The 19737-nt window shown below is 37.1% G+C and overlaps 1 protein-coding gene across 8 annotated transcripts in view; it reads left to right on the forward strand.

The window, feature by feature from the left end:
• The window catches only part of LRRC4C (leucine rich repeat containing 4C), a 1410106-nt gene extending 1390713 nt beyond the window's left edge, over window positions 1–19393 (forward strand). For all 8 annotated transcript variants that reach the window (XM_058446767.1, XM_032166235.2, XM_058446766.1 and 5 more), the window contains one exon: window positions 16161–19393. In XM_058446767.1, coding sequence (XP_058302750.1) covers window positions 16203–18125 — 1923 coding nt within the window. In that variant the 5' untranslated portion in view covers window positions 16161–16202 and the 3' untranslated portion in view covers window positions 18126–19393. The remainder of the gene's footprint in view (window positions 1–16160) is intronic.
• The last annotated feature ends 344 nt before the right edge of the window (window positions 19394–19737 follow it).

Consider the following 19737-nt stretch of genomic DNA (forward strand, 5'->3'; position numbering starts at 1 on the left):
TTTAAGTTGTTTGGCAAAAATTGCTGTCACCAGGGTAGACTGCATCCCAAGACCCTTTCCCAACGGGCATTTGTTTTGAGGAATTTACTCAAGACCTGGGTTTTTACTCTCAGAGATTTGATTTTGGTAGCTCATTATGAGAAGGTTGTAAATGTACTTGCTAAACACGTAAAAAATTGATATTTAGAGCAGAATGCCAATTCACTAATTTATAGCTCGAACTCTAACAGACCTTTCAAGCACTTCAGTCTATCAGTTATTTTGTATGGAACTTAAACTTTTTTTGGAGCCATAAATCTCCTTGAGAGTATGATGTTAAGACTAATGAATAATCTTTCTATAAAAATATATAATCACATTTAAACAAAAATTGGCATATACTTTCAGGAGGTTCACAAATGATTTGAAACCCATTAATAAACTTCTTAGGAACCCAGGATGGTACGCTACAATTTCATGGAAAAGGAAATAATAATCAAATACGGTTATTGATGACAAATAAAACTAAGAGAACTTAATTGTGTGATTCGAATTGTTTTAGTGTTATATTATTATAGTCGATGCATCAACCATTCTCTGTATATGGACTTTAACTGTCATCAGTACTAGACAAAGAATGGAAACAATGAAGACAATAACAAATATTCCTACAGTATTGATTATGTACAAGACACTGTTCTAAAACTTTCTATATTAGCTCATTTATCCTCACAATAGTAGAGTCCAAAATCACAATACTCAATCCCCAGGCAGTTTCACAGAAGGGTACTACAAAAATGTGTGTCTCTGATTTTTAAGTCTCTATGTACTATTACTGTCTGCTTAGTTGTGTAAGCAGCTAGAAATCTGCAACAATCAACCTTTTCTTGAGGCCACATATTTATTCCTATATTGAGCATACATAATATACAAGATACTCTGGATGTAATATTTAGGATACAGGTTACTGCTGCTAAGGATAGATTTTTACCCTAAACCATCCTTTTCAATCCGCTATTTACATGCTGATTTTGGTAATTTACTTCTTCACGATCTTAATATATACGTTTTCATTTGTTTCTATGGAGGGTGGCAAGGAGTAATTATTGAGCCCTCTCTTTGCCATTTAAACTAAGTTTTATACCTTTTCTATCTTTTTGGTTCACATATAAGTCTTAGCAATGGACTTCAATACATTATGTTTTCATAAAATTAGTTTATCAATTTGGCTGCTGACTATGAATTAAAATATGTGGCATATTTCAGTAATTCAATTCAGCTAATATTTATTGAATGCCTAAATATCAACCAGTTTCTGTCTTTGAGAAAACTTATGATGAAATAGGTTGAACACATTCCCAAAACATTTACATGCAAACACGGATTTGGTAAGTGTTAGAGTCTTGGCTTTACAGACAATTTAGGGGAAGGATGGATTTATACTGATCAATAAGGCTGATGACAGCCTAGTAGAAAGAGCCATTGTAAAATTGGCTCTGACTGGGTACAATTTTGATTTTAAAAAAATCAGGGTAGGTAATTTCAGTCTAAAGTAAGAAGGAGCAAGTCCCCAAAGAGGAAAAGTAGAGGGAGTATTTTTAGTGTCGGAACAGACTGCAGCCTAGACTGTGTTAAGAACAGTGGGAGATACGACGGGGAAAGCAGAATGGCACAGCACTATGGAGGGGCTTACATGTCACACAAAGGCAGTGGTTTTCAAAGAGAACAGTTTTGCCCCCCAGGGGACATTTGGCAGTGTCTGGAGACACTGTAGAGTGTCACAACTGAGGTTGCTACTGGCATCTAGTGGGTAGAGGCAGTAAGGGAGTTAGGCTTAATTCTGTAGGCACTGGGGAGCTATTGATGGGCTACGCTTTCTTGCACTGTGATTGTCTAGGCTCCCACGTATTGTTACACTAAGTCTGCAAAATGTTGCTTTGAAAGTCTCCTATGGGAAAAATATGAAAAGAAAAGACCACTTGTGGAGATAAGGAATAACATACGTTAATCATTAAATGGCCCTTGAACTTGAAGAAAGAAGAAAAAAGAAAAAAAAAAAGGAAGAAAAAAGAGACAACAGTTTCTTGCATTGTGGGGCTCCAGACTTAAAATATTAGCACAAAGGAGAATGTAGGCATTGTTACAAACAGGCATATTCCTAATCATTGGAGCATTCTGATTTCATTACCTGGAGAGTGCAATATCTAGCGGTACATGGAGCTCGAGATTTTAAATATTTTTCTCTGGTTATACGTTTCACTAAAGCAAATTGCTGTCAAAAACATAAACATACCCCCAAACACCTCAAATCCCACCCTGTAATTTGAGAAACAAGTTGGTCATCTATATTTTACATTTTCTGAAATAATTAATATCAAAAAGTGAATACGATCGAAAGGATTCATAAACAACCAGAAACCTCATGCCAGGTACCCTTATCTCTCCAGCATCATGCGAGGGTAAACAAGCAGGAAAAAAAAAACAAATTAATTTTATTTTTAGCCCTGCCAAGCTGTGACTGTATCCCTGGGTCGGATTTTTTAGCATGAAGTAGATTTGACTTTTTGTTGCTAAGACAAGGTTTGGAGCCACCATTGCCTTCCCCAGTCCCTTGCCTATTCTATCTTGTTGCTTTAGATTGTGATAGTAGAATTAGAAGATCTTTTCCAGCCATAGATTTTTAAGTAAATGGTTCAAATGAGTCTCTGTAGCAGGCACGTGGTGATCAAGAAGCCCTTCCATTTTAAAGGCATTTGCTGACTCTAGGAGTTCTTTTCTCTGTTATAAAGTGTTTTGATCCAGTGCAGTGACCTGAAAGCTAATCCAGGCCTCCCTAGTTCTGGAGTACATGGAGGTGGGAAGAAGCAAATCATGAAAACAACTAGGCATCCTCTTAGGCAGAAATTTTCAAGGCAATCATGTTATTTTAGGCACATACAGCAGAGGGCATTGTTTGGTCAAACATAAAACAGGGCTGCTGCTGATAATAATAGACAAAGAAAAAGAAATAGGGAAATCTCCCCGACTTTATCACCCACCCCATCCCCCACAAAAAAAAACATGCAAAGAGACAGTGAGATGATCTTTAAATCACTGTTCTTCTCAGCTCTTTGTAGGAGAAACTTCTATGAAAATATTATGGAAAACATTATTCCCAAAATCGATGAAATTCCCGCTATGTGAATGGGGTTCTACTAGGTGTTAGGGATCAATAAGAGAGTATGACATCCTATGGGTATTCAGTGCGTTTACAGCCTTGACTTAATGAGTTTTCAACCTGCTTCTGTCTGCGTGGGGTACTCATTCATTCATTCATTCATGCATTTAACAAATACTCCATGAATACTGTTCTAGGTGAATACTGCTGAATAAGGAAGACAAGTCTCTACTCCATGGAAATTAACCTTCCACTGAGGTGAGACAGGCAGTAAGAAAATATGCACTTGAGTGTATGAGAAAAAATAACAAATAGTGATATGTGCTATGAGGAAAATTGAATATGGGTAACATTAAATATGACGAAAGGGATACTTTTTGCCAGGTAATCAAAAAGAACTTTCTGAGAAGGTAAAATTTAAAGTGAGCCCAGAATTAGAAGGAAAACCAACCACGCAAAAATCAAAGGATACACATTGCAGGCAGAGGGAATCCTAGTACAAAGGTCCTGAGTCGGGAACAAGGCTGAATCTTTTGAGAAACCATGAAAGGCCAGTGGGGTGGAAATGAGAAGGTGGAGTGAGAAAAAGTTGAGAAGTGGGAGAAGTAGACAGAGGTCAGGCTGAGTCTTGCAGCCCAACGCGGTTTGCATTTTGTTCTAAAAAGGTGTGGAGCTAATAGGGGTGTTTCAACTAAAAAAATAGCATGAACATATTTATAATTTAAAACTTCAATCTAAATACTCTAAAAAGAATGAATTGTCGTGATGCAGTTAACCAAAGTAGGGAAATTCATGGCAGTGTGTTTCAGAGGTTCAAGTTGGAAATGAAGATGACATATAATCTAGAAAGAGACAATGAGGAAAAGTAGACAGACCCACATTATGTTTTAAGGTTGAATCAGAATAGTGCTGGGCTGCAGGTGAATACAGAAAAAAAAAAGTCAAAGAAGAGTTTAACAATTTTGCCTTGAGCAACTGGTCACGTGGTCGTGGCTTTTATGGAGGTTCAGGGACAAGTTTGGGGATTCGCTTTCAGTGTACACTATGCCATTTAATTCGTGTAATCCTCACAATGTCTGTTTATTGTATTGTTATCATCATTCCTACTTAGGAAGGTGCGGCTCGGAGAAGGCCAATTTACCAAAGACCAGTCAGGAATACCAAACCAACGCTCCAGCGGGAGGCATTTTACTCTAAAGCTGGTTTTTGTTTTGCTGGGTCTTACTATTGTAGATTGGGCATTCTTTTTGTGCTTCAGCATTGTTTCAAATTAGAAAGACGACTAAAACGAAATGTGTGTTTAGTAGTCCTTTGTGTGCTATCTGCAGCATGGACATGAGTCACTCTAGATATCAAAGATGCCTCTTTTCCTGACTTGCAGATCAGAGATTCCAAAATGATACACTGCTCTTTTTGTGTACCCTGATATTTTCTAACGTGACCATATGCAGAAGCTAATTTTTTCTTCATTGGTATTTCATGCTCAACAGGATTTTAACTGGGGCATATTAATTTGAACTATACACGTCTCAGTAGTCAGATAATCAGATTGGAGATCAGTTCCATTCATTTCTAAAGCAATACTAGGGACGTCGATTATTAAAGTCACTTACTTTCTCATCAAAGTCTTCTCTGCAATTTCCTTTAGGGACAAGAGCAGAAACTTTCCAAAACAGTATTCTCATCATTCCCTCTCCCGCTTAAAAGCCACAAGTTTCCAAGTTTTTTTATTAAAATACATTCGAACTTTTTTGTTAGGCTCGCAGTGCCCCTCAATTGGGCTAGTTTAACTAACTTCTATACTGTAAGTCCTTTACTTCCATTAAGTCAGTTTTCTTATTATTTTGTGCTCCTACTCCTCTGCTTTCATAAGTAAGCTCCTACTTAATCCAACACTGCCCCGCCTCCATGCCAATCTATATTCCTTTAAAGACCTGCATAAAATTCCAAATCTCTATTTTTTTTTTGTCTTTCCTTTTTTTGAGATGGAGTCTAGCTCTTGTTGCCCGGCTTGAGTGCAGTGGCACAATCTTGGCTGACTGTAACCTCCGCTTCCCGGTTCAAGCAATTTTCCTGCCTCAGCCTCCTGAGTAGCTGGGATTACAGGTGCCCACCACCATGCCCAGCTACTTTTTGTATTTTTAGTAGAGACGGGGTTTCACCATGTTTGCCAGGATAGTCTCGATCTCTTAACCTCATAATCTGCCCACCTCGGCTCCCAAAGTGCTGGGATTATAGGAGTGAGCCATCACACCTGGCCCCAAATTCTCTTCTTCTTCTTTTTATTTATTTTTTTTGAGACAAAGTTTCGCTCTGTCGCCCAGGCTGGAGTGCAATGGTGCCATCTCAGCTCACTGCAACCTCTGCCTCCCGGGTTCAAGCTATTCTCCTACCTCAGCCTCCCGAGTAGCTGGGATTACAGGGATGCATCAACACACCTGGTTAATTTTGTGTTTTTAGTAGAGATGGGGTTTCTCCATGTTAGTCAGGCTGGTCTCGAACTCCCCACCTCAGGTGATTCACCCACCTTGACCTCCCAAAGTGCTGGGATTACAGATGTGAGCCACCATGCCCATCCCCAGATTCTCTTCTTAAAGCATTCTCTGATTAGCTATGCCTACATTAATCTCTGGTAATTCTTTATGGCATGTAAATATTGAATGTATTGATTTACACTAGTACCTATATGCATATATGTACATTTTTAAATTTTTGATATATGTCTATAATGTGTTTTATACCTCCAAGATGGGAAAGTTCTTGAAGACATGGGTAATTTAGCTCTCTTACAATCCTTATTATACACTCCAGCACATGACCCCGTGTTGGTGGCAGCCACGTTGTTGTTGTTGTTCTACTTTTCTAGTACGTAATTCTCTGTAGTCAGAACTTCTCACCTAATGACATGGTAATGTTATCACTAGTGACATATAGTCACAACACTAGTGACAACATTATAATATCATTAGGTGAGAAGTCCTGACTACAGAGAAACATAAACCCTAAGAATATGTTATACATTCTTCCACAGTAAGCCAAATAAGTCTTCTAGAAGAATGAAAATGCAGAGTCAGGTGGTTTTTTTTTTTTTTTTTTTTTTTTGTAAATCTCAACTTCTGAAGTTTTAGCATTTTCTAGAAACATTGCAGAGTCAGTGTGTTTAGCCAAACAGCTGCCTGTTAACTTGACAGGTTGATTCACTGGGTTACAGCCATTTAAATGTTGTAGCATTTCCATTACATTTACCTACTGATTCAGCCCTGGGCATATTTACAAAACAAAATTCTTTTCCCTGAAAATCTGCAGAACTACATACTCCTGCATAAGGGTGGAGAAAGCTCAAGATTTGCAAGATTGGGTTAAAAATGGGAAAATAAATGATCTATATCAGGAAATATTTAGGAAATAAACTTGATTTGAAGAAGTGTGTTACCTTTGGTAATGGTGTTATTTAATTCATTGCTTTGTTTTTTCTCCTGTGTATTCTAGCATTCTTTAAAACCCAGAGATGTCCAGATAAATGATTTTGCAGTAGAAATCCTTCTTAGCATGATGCGGGATGAGCTTCAGACCTTTCTTATAAGGATATCATGTTGCTTCACCTTAACTTGTTTCCTTTGAAAGGTCTCATATTTATAATGGTATAGGAAAATAAAATAATAAAATGTTTCCATCTTCTTTGCTATTGGCTGAGGAAATAAGGAGAGAGAGAGAGAAGAAATGAACATAAATGTATCAGGATAGGTTTGGCTGCATGTAACCAGAAAAATAATAACTGTTTATACTGTAATATATTATTTTACATAATAAGTCCAGAAGAAAAACAGTTACAGGGTTCATAATTCAGCTGCTTATCACAAATATCAAAGATATAAGTTCTTTCCATTTTTTCATTTTTTCTTTCTTGATATATCAGCTTTGTCCTCAGGCTGCCTCCCCTCTTGGCCACAAGATGGCTGCAGCAGCTCTAGGCATCTTTTACCCTCAACAATATCTAGAAACAGAACGAAGAATTATTTCTTCCCCATGTTTTTCTTCTTATTAGTGGGAGAAAAAAATTCCTGAAATCCCTCAGCTGACTTCCCCTCACATCTTATTAGCCAAATTGTGTCACATGTTCAGACCTCATTAGTCTCCGAAAGCAGGAATGGTACTATCAATCTTTGCTTAGACAAGAGCTTAGCTAACTATAATCTGCAAGACAAACTGCTACTTTTTTGTGTGTGCCCTGTGAGCTAAGAATGTTTGTGAATTTTTAAATGGTTAGGAAATAGAATTTATTTATATATATATATATATTCTTTTTTAAAAAAGTTTATTGTGGGTACATAGTAGGTGTATATGTTTATGGGATACATGAGATACTTTGATACAGGCATACAATGCATAATAATCACATTAGGATAAATGAGGCACCTATGACCTCAAGCATTTATCCTTTGTGTTACAACAATTTTACTATTTTAGTTATTTTTAAATGTACAGTAAATTATTGTTGACTGTAGTCACCCTATTGTGCTATCAGATAGATCATATTAATTCGGTCTAACCATATTTTTATACCCATTAACCATCCTCCTTTGCCTCCCCACATCCAACTATGCTTCCAAGTCTCTGATAACCATCATTCTGCTCTCTGTCTCCATTAGTCAATTGTTTTACTTTTTAGCTCCCACAGATAAGTGAGAACATACGAAATTTGTCTTTCTGTGCTTGGCTTATTTCACTTAACATAATGACCTCCAGCTCCATCCGTGTTGTTGCAAGTGATAGTTTCTCATACTTTTTTATAGCTGAATAGAACTTCATTGTATATATGTACCACATTTTAAAAATTCATTTGTCTGTTGATGGACACTTGGGTTGCTTCCAAATCTTTGATATTATGAATAGTGCTTCAATAAACATGGGATTGCAGATATTTCTTCCATATATTGATTTCCTTTTTTAGGGAATATATGCCTAGCAGTGGAACTGCTGGATTATATTATAGTTCTATTTTTAGTTTTTTGAAGAACTTCCAAAGTGTATTCCATAGTGGTTATACTAATTTACATTTTGACCAACAGTGTACAAGGGTTTCCTTTGTCCCACATCCTCACCCAGGATTTGTTACTGTTTTTGGTTAAAAGCCCTTTTAACTTGAGTGAGATGACATCTCATTACAATGTCTATTTAAGTCTTTAATCCATTTTGATTTTTTTATATGACCAGAGATAGAGGTCTAGTTTTCTTCTTCTGCATATAGACATACAGTTTTCTCAGCACCATTTATTAAAGAGACTGTCTTTTCTCCAGTGTATGTTCTTGGCACCTTTGTCAAAAATGAGTTCACTGTAGATGTATGGATTTGTTTCTGGATTCTCTATTATGTTCCATTGGTGTATGTGTCTGCTTTTATGCCAGTACCATGCTGTTTTGGTTACTATAGCTCTGTAGTATAATTTGAAGTCAGGTAATGAGATTCCTCCAGTTTTCTTCTTTTTGCTCAGGATAGCTTTGGCTGTTCTGGGTCTTTTGTGGTCTCATATACATTTTAAGATTTTTTTTCTATTTCTGTGAAGAATGTCTTTAGTATTTTGACAGGGATTGCATTGAATCTGTAGATTGCTTAGTGTAATATGGACATTTTAATCCTATTGATTCTTCTAATCTATAAGCATGGAATATCTTTCCATTTTTTGTGTGTCTGATTCAATTTCTTCTTTCATCAATGTTCTATAGTTTTCATTGTAGAGATCTTTCAGTTATTTAAGTTAATTCCTAAGTATTTTATTGTATTTATAGCTATAGTAAACGGGATTAATTTCTTGATTTCTTTTTTCAGGTTGTTTGCGATTGGCATTTAGAAATGCTACTTATTTTTGTATGTTGATTTCGTATTCTGCAACTTTACTGAATTTATCAGTTCTAACAGTTTTTTGGTAGAGTCCTTAGGGTTTTCCAAATATGAGATCATATCATCTGAAAACAAAGATAATTTGACCTCTTCTTTTCCAAGACGTCCTTATTTGTCTTGTCTGATTGCTCTAGCTACAATTTCAAAAAATATCATTTTATACTATAAATAGTATTATTGGAGCACAGCCATGCCAATTTATATACCTTTTGTCTATGGCTGCTACAGTGGCATAACTGAGTAGTTGCAACAAGAGATCATATGGCTTACAAAGCCTGAAATAATTATTCTCTGGCCCTTTACAGAAAAAGTTTGCCTACTTCTAGCTTAAACGAAACTCTATTCACCCTTAAGTACTGGGTCAGCCTCTCCCAAAACAGATAAAATAGTATATATATATGTGTGTGTGTGTGTGTGTGTGTGTGTGTGTGTGTGTGTGTGTATATACATATATATATACTTTTTATATAGATATAAAAAAGTATATAGACCTATATCTATATATATATATATTTTTTTGTTTTGTTTTGTTTTGTTTTTGCATGGGAGTAAATGTTTTATATAAAATTTTCTTAGAAAAGAGTAAGGGAGTAGGATGTTTGGGTAGGCAACAAATTTGTGTTTGTGGGGTGGGCGGAGGGTGAAGATATTGTTTGAGATTCAGTCACATTTTAAATGAGTAATACACCTTGTGTATTGTAAAAAGGTAATTCCTGAAATATTACCAATATAACCTGTTGATAAGGCAGAGCTGACTTTATTGATTATGATGGTAAGGAAAAGAACAACCTCACAAAGTTTGGCAGTGTCTGAGTGGAGCCATGAAGATTAGGTCAGAATTTATTAAGAATTGGAAGTTTGACTGACATAGGAACAGAAAACGAAATACTGCCTGTTCTGTCTTGTAAGTGGGAGCTGAACAATGAGAACGCGTGGACACAGGGAGGGGAACAACACACACTGGGGCCTGTTTGGGATGCGAGGGGAGGGAGAGCATCAGAAAGAAATAGCTAATGCATGCGGGGCTTAATAGGTAGGTCATGGGTTGATAGGTGTAGCACACCACTATGGCACACGTTTAACTTATGTAACAAACCTACACGTCCTGCACATGTATCCAGGAACTTCAAATTTAATTTAATTTTAAAAAAAGAATTGGAAGTATGAGTCTAGGAAGGTTTTTCAATGTAGAAACTTGTTTAGGATTATACAAGAATTATGACACAACAATTCAGGATTGAAGAAAACAGCAAGGTGAGTCAAAAGATTCAGTAAATCTGAGCACAGATGTCTGTTGAATTTTCCATGAAAGAGTGGATAGAACTTTGGGGGAAGTTCCTATAAGGATCAGTGAAGCCATTCGCTTTGGTGGAAGAGCCCCAGAAGAGGAAAGAGGTGCTAAGACAGACAGTGGAACAGCAAAATCATGTTGATGTAGATGGTAAGGTGTGGTTTGGAGTCTTAGGGGCCAGGGGTAAGCAGTTTTGGTTCTCCTGTTTAGGGAGGTTCGTTAAGGATAATGTGAGGAGGGAAAGAAGAGGTACAGTTGTGGTTAACTGAATTCATCTTTCTCCCTCCTTGCTTACAAACTAGTTCTAATGTTTAGACAAAGCCTATGATGACTTAGCAATGATACTGTGCTAAGTAAAGCATCTCTGTTAGCTAACTCTTTCACATATACCTGCTTCTGTGTCTCTCATTGCAGCTCTCAGTGCACTAAAGCATCGGTAGTAAAGGAAGAAAGTCTATTGACAAAGTCAAGATATCCTCTGGGACAAGGCTTAAAGTATCATAGTTTAATTCAAAACTTACACAAATGCATTTGTAAATAAATGCTGTCAGATGACATTGTAATGGATAGTGCATACTTTTAAATTAATTTTCCTTTGATGTGATAAAAACATCTTACGAAAGAGATGTTGAAGCCTGGCTTTTGATATAAAGTAACATAATTTAGATATTAAAGTAAAAAACCTTTTCTTGATAGTAGTTGATTTAATTCAGTGCATGTACCAAGCATTATTCACTGTAGGTTATAAATTAGCTTTGAACCAGCTATAATTCTTAAAGCATTACTTATGACTGATTTATAGAAAATCTCATTAATTGCAATACCACAAAGACCTTGAAGTAAGCAAGAAGTAGAAAATAAAACTCAGCCTGGAGAGTAAAAAAGAATAGATGCATATACCTTATAATTAATAGCAATATATCATTGTTGCATGTGTTTTACTTACAGTATGTTCCTGATTATATCAAGTTATCCTTACCGCAAATTTGAATAAGAGATATTATTGTTGCTCCTGTCTTAAAAAATAGGAAGAAACTGAGTGTCCCATCACTTTATTTTTAATATGTATTAAATATTTGTTATATATTGCTTCTTATGAGCCAGTAACTTTATATAACACAGTATTATGTGACAGTTCTAGCCAAAGTCTTTTGAGTAGATAACAGTGTTCTTTCACAGATGGGGAAAGTATAGAGAGATGAAGTAACTTTCTCAATTTTAAGGTCATTGAGGTTCAAACAGGGATATGATCTCAAGAAGTCTCACATTGGACCCTTTTCTCTTGACCACTGAGCATGGCTGCCTTTACTGCCTCACATTTTAAAAAGAAAAAGGTAGCAAACGGCAGAGTAAAGAATTATCTTCTTTACTTTTGTGCTGTTTCCAGTCAACCAGTTATTTCTACCTGTTTTGCCTGAGACCCTAGGATTCTGAGAAGGGCTATGGGGTAGGGAATGGGAGAAAGAATGGAGGAACAGGACCCTGGGACCCCAACCCTAAAAATGTTAATTTGTTTATGTATCAGGGATTTTGCATGCTATGTTATTTTATGCTCAATAACCTTAATAACATAGGTTTCACGGGGAGAGGGCATATGTAAAACTACACTAAATCACTCAAATGATAAATTTTCGATGGTCATGATTACTGGAAATTTAGATAGCTTTCTATTGATAATGGAAATATAAAAGAGTTATTTAAGGCCATATTTAAATTTACAAGGAGGCTAAGTCTATCTGACTTAGGTTGTGAAACCTACCAACCGCATTGTTGTCATGATATAAATGGGGCAGGGGTGTAGTCCTATAAAACCTGTTAACAGGATTGACATGATGAGCCAGGCCTTTTTGTTTAGTAATTGTTCTAGAAGGCAGGTTTTATTATTATTTAGCTATAGTGAAGCAACAGATCAGGAGATGGCTGCTGTTTAAAAAGTGACGTTTTACTCTCAGCTCACAGGAGGCGGGGCATGGCACAGCATGTGGAGGCCACAGTGGGAAGCAGCAGGATCAGCCAGTAGGGAGCAGCCAGTGGAAAATGTGGGCAAGAGCCTTTATTGTGGTTTTAGGGGAAGGCAGGGTAAATGGGCTTGTGATTGGGTAGTTTGAACAATTTTGGCAGGCTCTGGGACATAGGGGCTGTCCCTTGTTGTCTGGTAAGTGGTAAGTGGACGTGGGGTGATTAGGGCAGGGGAATGATGGTGTGAGTGTTAAGAGTCCTGGGAGAACCTGATAAAGAAGGTGGCTGGGGTTTGACCTTTGGACTGGCTGGTTTGCGTATGAAGGTCATGCTTATAGGCAAGTCCTTGACTATTTCTAGGAATTTGCTAGCCCTGAAAGGGTAGCCTCTCTAGGATCAGCAAGGCCTCAAATGTTAGAACATCAGAAAACACAAAAAATAAAAAGGCATGATTAATACATAAGAACATGTGACTATATATATGCAAAGGGCTGTGATTAGATATTTGCTTTGTCATACATTTTTCAATATCTTTTCATTTTGTACCCACAGTACGCCAGGCACTGTGTTGGCAATAGGCTAAGAGGAATCCATCAGACATGGCCCCTGTTCTCACAGAGTCCACAGGCTGATGGAGGAAACCACCCAGAAACAAATAATCACAGTACCAGATGGTGTGAAAAGTCAATCTAGAGCTGCAACAGCTCCAAGGAAGGAAGCAAGTTGGTTGGCCTTAGAAGGCTGGGGAAAAAAAAATAGTAACTCACAATCTATTAGTCAAATATTTTTGCTGTCATAGAGAAGGACACAAAAGCCTCTGAAGCCAGAAAGCAATGGAGGACTTTAAATATCACCTTCTTAAGACCAAGGTTCCTTACAGTGTTTTTGTAAATGTGGGTATATGTTTAAGGATTGCTAATGACAGCTGCTTTTCCTGAAGAGTGCATCTCCTATTACTGGGGGGAAAGAAGCCTCTTCTCTACCTTCTGTAGGCTATGTAAATGCAACTATTTCTCACTGGGGATCTCACCACTAGTGAAAGGATCATGTCCTAAAAAGGACCAGCCCTTCTTCCTCAAGCCCTCAGTGGTAGACAAGGAAGTGCTGGCTTTGAAACTGGATCGCTCTCTGGCACTGGCTTCTCTCCAAGACTCACGTGAGCCAACAGGAAGATCTTCCTAATTGCTCTGCTTGCCACTAGTTTCTTCCATTGCTTGTCTGTGCCCCATATTAACCTCGCATCATCATTTTTCAAGACAAAGTCGATGATAGCATTCTTTTCTAAAAACAAAACATGTTGCCTGCACTATAAAATTGGGACTCTTAAGTTTGACGTAACCAACCCTTAAGAGTTTTTACCCGATCTTATTCCAGCTTCCTTTCTCATTCTCGTCCTCAGGCCTTCCATTCTCCTGATAGAGGGTACTTTTTACAGTTCCCTGGATGTACTAGCATTTTTCATGTCTGCTTGCCTTGGTTCAGCTGATCCCTCTGTGCTTAAAATGCCCTTCTTTCCTTTTCTCAGCAGCTTCTACAAAATATAGATCAGATATCCGTCTTCTTTGAAACCTCCTTGGTTTTCCGGCATAGATTAAGTTGCTCTGATGTTAGCGCTTTTGTGCCAATGTGGACTTCTGTCATAGCAATGAACGTATATCATTGTACTTCATCTGTTTGCTTATCTGTCTCACCCTTTAAATTCCCTCGAGGTAAGGATTCTATTCCTCATCCTTATATGCCCACTACTTAGCAAAATATCTGGCTGAAGGAAACAACAAAAAGGACTCAGAACAATACCTCCCACATTGTCAGAACTCAATAAATGTTAGATATGATTATTTATAATAAAATATTTTTATATTAATTTATTGTTAATATTTTAATATAAATAATTACATTTGTTATTTCATACCTATAAATATTTTAATATTACATTATTATTTTAATATTAAATTTAATATTAGTTTAATATTAAAATATTTTAATATCAAATAATTTATAATGAAATTAATATTTCATTATAAATTAAAATTTATGAATTTTTAATTTATAATTTATAAATTTATGAATTATAGTTTTGAAAATTATAATTTAAAAATTTATAATGAAATTAATATTTCATTATAAATCTAAATATATTAGTATAATGATTACTATTATAATGAAATTAGTATTTATAATAAATTAATATTTCATATTAAAATATTTTTAATATGAAATAATAACCATATCTGTTATATAATCATATCTGACATTTATTGAGTTCTGACAATGTGGGAGGTATTGTTCTAAGTCCTTTTTCTGTATTAACTCATTTTATCCTCACAACAACCCTATGTGGTGTGTAATATTAATATCTTCATTCCCATTTTGCAAGTGGGAGAGAAATTAAGCCACAGAAAGGATAAGTAACTTGCTCAAGGTGACACATAATGGGTACTACATTAATGCCTTTTTGAATTGAAATGTGGTGACCCCTCCCACTGGCCCCCCCGCTTTTTTTTCTTTCCAAGAGATTCATAGAAGACACACTGTTTATTGAGTTGACAGACTTGGGAGAAGTTATTACACAGGTGCCCAGTCCACAATTAGCCAGCTTGAGTGGGGTGTATACTTGGTAACAACATAAGCTCCTTTGGAAGACTTCCTTCGGCCACAAGAGATGCAGGAGATGAGTTATTTTCCTTCCCAAAAATCTACTCAAAACCAGTAAGAGTAGGGACACAAGACATAATAGTCCTGTTACACTATTTTTTTCTGTAAATAAAAATTATGCTTCATGGGAAAATAGTTAATATGTGATATGTCTGCTTATAGGCTGCAGTCAGCTATGTTATAATGAGTTGGTATATGAGAATCTCTAGAAGTTTATATATACATGTGTGTGTCACTATTTCAGTGCATCTTCACAGGTACCATAAATTAAGTTGCCAGTGCTTACAGCTGAGGTCACCCCCAAAGGGAAGGTATTTTAAAGAAATTGTGAAAAATATTTTGCATTTACCTTTATTCCCATAGCAACATTTTTATGGAGCATCTGAGATCATATTCTCTGGGATCAGTCTAATGAGCATCTGAGCGCTGCTTTATACTTACTAAACATGTGACTTCTTGAATGTCACTTCTACGATGATATTTCTTCATTTTGAAAATGAAAAGAATGACAATTCCTACTTCAGAGAAGTGTTGTAAGGATTACGAAGGATTACAACCAGCTTCATAGGCCTACAACCTGTGCAGTTGCAAAGAAACCCACATTTAGATGGACCCACACTTGGTTTAGTGGTCTTTTGTTACTGATTTGATATTATTAATACTTTTTTATAAGGCTTCCTACATTTTTATTTTGCACTGGGAACCACAAATTATGTAACCATTTCCAGACAGGCTTGCTTGTGAAGTATGTAGCCCATGGTGCTTGGCACATAAAATAACCTTCGATATAATATGTCAGCTATTACTACTTTTGCAAAGGAGCTTTTAGTTTGTTTGATATGGTCCCAAAGTCCTATTTTCTAAGCTTTTCAATCTGCCGTGGACATTGAAGCTAACGGTGGGATATGTATTATATGTCCTCATGCATTTGGGCCACATTTGATTGGTAAACAATACATTAGTGTCCTCTACTTCATTGACCCCTTACTCTGTGGTTATACACCTCGTGGAATGTGGGCTTTGGATGGCTCCTAATTTGGATTAAAGGTACATTTTCCTCTAAATATGAACCACATAGCTTAATAAAGGATATTCGATTTGTTTTTAATTTGTCTGACACATGACGGGTTTAGCTGATATACTATATCACCGACATTACTCCAGAAAGACACTTAGAGTAAATCTAATCTAATAATTGGTTTTTTGCTTTTATTTTGCAGACTGTTTGAATTCCAGAAGGACCAACACCAGATAAATTATGAATGTTGAACAAGATGACCTTACATCCACAGCAGATAATGATAGGTCCTAGGTTTAACAGGGCCCTATTTGACCCCCTGCTTGTGGTGCTGCTGGCTCTTCAACTTCTTGTGGTGGCTGGTCTGGTGCGGGCTCAGACCTGCCCTTCTGTGTGCTCCTGCAGCAACCAGTTCAGCAAGGTGATCTGTGTTCGGAAAAACCTGCGTGAGGTTCCGGATGGCATCTCCACCAACACACGGCTGCTGAACCTCCATGAGAACCAAATCCAGATCATCAAAGTGAACAGCTTCAAGCACTTGAGGCACTTGGAAATCCTACAGTTGAGTAGGAACCATATCAGAACCATTGAAATTGGGGCTTTCAATGGTCTGGCGAACCTCAACACTCTGGAACTCTTTGACAATCGTCTTACTACCATCCCGAATGGAGCTTTTGTATACTTGTCTAAACTGAAGGAGCTCTGGTTGCGAAACAACCCCATTGAAAGCATCCCTTCTTATGCTTTTAACAGAATTCCTTCTTTGCGCCGACTAGACTTAGGGGAATTGAAAAGACTTTCATACATCTCAGAAGGTGCCTTTGAAGGTCTGTCCAACTTGAGGTATTTGAACCTTGCCATGTGCAACCTTCGGGAAATCCCTAACCTCACACCGCTCATAAAACTAGATGAGCTGGATCTTTCTGGGAATCATTTATCTGCCATCAGGCCTGGCTCTTTCCAGGGTTTGATGCACCTTCAAAAACTGTGGATGATACAGTCCCAGATTCAAGTGATTGAACGGAATGCCTTTGACAACCTTCAGTCACTAGTGGAGATCAACCTGGCACACAATAATCTAACATTACTGCCTCATGACCTCTTCACGCCCTTGCATCATCTAGAGCGGATACATTTACATCACAACCCTTGGAACTGTAACTGTGACATACTGTGGCTCAGCTGGTGGATAAAAGACATGGCCCCCTCCAACACAGCTTGTTGTGCCCGGTGTAACACTCCTCCCAATCTAAAGGGGAGGTACATTGGAGAGCTCGACCAGAATTACTTCACATGCTATGCTCCGGTGATTGTGGAGCCCCCTGCAGACCTCAATGTCACTGAAGGCATGGCAGCTGAGCTGAAATGTCGGGCCTCCACATCCCTGACATCTGTATCTTGGATTACTCCAAATGGAACAGTCATGACACATGGGGCGTACAAAGTGCGGATAGCTGTGCTCAGTGATGGCACGTTAAATTTCACAAATGTAACTGTGCAAGATACAGGCATGTACACATGTATGGTGAGTAATTCCGTTGGGAATACTACTGCTTCAGCCACCCTGAATGTTACTGCAGCAACCACTACTCCTTTCTCTTACTTTTCAACCGTCACAGTAGAGACTATGGAGCCGTCTCAGGATGAGGCACGGACCACAGATAACAATGTGGGTCCCACTCCAGTGGTCGACTGGGAGACCACCAATGTGACCACCTCTCTCACGCCACAGAGCACAAGGTCGACAGAGAAAACCTTCACCATCCCAGTGACTGATATAAACAGTGGGATCCCAGGAATTGATGAGGTCATGAAGACTACCAAAATCATCATTGGGTGTTTTGTGGCCATCACACTCATGGCTGCAGTGATGCTGGTCATTTTCTACAAGATGAGGAAGCAGCACCATCGGCAAAACCATCACGCCCCAACAAGGACTGTTGAAATTATTAATGTGGATGATGAGATTACAGGAGACACACCCATGGAAAGCCACCTGCCCATGCCTGCGATCGAGCATGAGCACCTAAATCACTATAACTCATACAAATCTCCCTTCAACCACACAACAACAGTTAACACAATAAATTCAATACACAGTTCAGTGCATGAACCGTTATTGATCCGAATGAACTCTAAAGACAATGTACAAGAGACTCAAATCTAAAACATTTACAGAGTTACAAAAAACAATCAAAAAAAAGACAGTTTATTAAAAATGACACAAATGACTGGGCTAAATCTACTGTTTCAAAAAAGTGTCTTTACAAAAAAACAAAAAAGAAAAGAAATTTATTTATTAAAAATTCTATTGTGATCTAAAGCAGACAAAATTATGTGTATTCCTCAGAACCTGTTTTTGCTGCACTTACTCACTATTTTCCCACATCTCATTCCTCCCTTCCCTGATTGCCATATTTTTCATAGCAGATCTCAATTCCTTAAAGAACTGGTCTAGGAAATTTTGTAAGAATTCTGTTACACTTTGAGATTTTTATGGTGAATTCTAGTGGTGAGATCCAGTCTATTTTGTCTCTCTCTCTTTTTTTAATTTTTTTCTTTTTCCCTCTTACCCATATGAAGTAATCCAATGGGGAATGCAATATTAGAAATAGATTTTTAAGAGAGAACAAGAAATGCAAGATCTTATATTTTTCATGTAATGACCTGTTCTGTATTTATGAGGAAGACCATTCTATGGAAAAGAAAAGAAAGTAAGCAAACAACAGATTAATTTACATATGAGCATCTATAAAACCCATGACTTTTAAACAACTCTAGAACCAGAATTTGTAGTTAAAAAGCTAAAAATAAGATTATAAATAAAATATTGTTGGTTTTTCTGTACCTGGACACAACTCATTTGTAGTATGGCTCAAATGTGAGAAACTTGAAGGTAATTAGATTTTCTGCTTTCTAAGAAAGAAAATACTACAGTATTCTTTAGTCACAAAATCAATCTCTACAGGGTCCTGTTTGACTAGTTGACTTGAGTTTTAGATCTATGTTTAAGGATGCTGTGGTAGTTTTTCCTTCTCATTAGGCTTGCCCTTTGTAGAATGCTCAGGTTCGAAAATTATGATTTTGTGAAGTAAATTTAATTCTACTTGAAGGAAAGTTTCAGTATAATTTATTTACTGCCTCCTAAACATAATTTCACTGGCCAGATGAATTATAACTGCGAAACATGAAAGTATTCTAAATCATCTAGAGCTGAAAAAGAGTATTTGGTGATGAGTGTTAGCAAATTCAGTTCAATTCAATGATGATTATTAAAGACCTACTACACAGTAGTAAATACAGATTTTAGTATTTAGTATTGTGGGTGCACAATTGACAAGATCTGGTTCCTGCTCTTGCATTACTCCCAATCTATATAAAAATGATTAAATAAATCATCTCAGTTCATTACTGGTTGCCAGTTCTAATTTTACTGTTAGGTGAAAGGCTGTGAATCAGAACCTTAAATTTTCAAAATATTAGATTACTGTTATTATAGAAAGCTCTGGGTTTTCTGATGGTTTCTTCCATCTTTCTGGAAGAGGTGATTATCTTTCTAAATGCAAACTGCAGAGCTTTAAGAAGTGTGGGTTTAGATTTGCTCTGAAGGATGAATACATACCAGGAGAGGGCAATGCTAAATCAGTGGTCATTAATTAATGGTATTTTTTAAGGAGCTGGGGGCATCTTGGCTAAGAGACCATACACTAGCTTCCAAGTAAAAAAGGAACTTGCTGGTTATTGTACTTTGGCATTCTCCTGATATTTTAATGTATTAT

Source organism: Hylobates moloch, unplaced genomic scaffold (genome assembly GCF_009828535.3).
Source record: "Hylobates moloch isolate HMO894 unplaced genomic scaffold, HMol_V3 SCAFFOLD_11, whole genome shotgun sequence".
In the NCBI taxonomy this organism is placed as follows: domain Eukaryota; kingdom Metazoa; phylum Chordata; class Mammalia; order Primates; family Hylobatidae; genus Hylobates; species Hylobates moloch.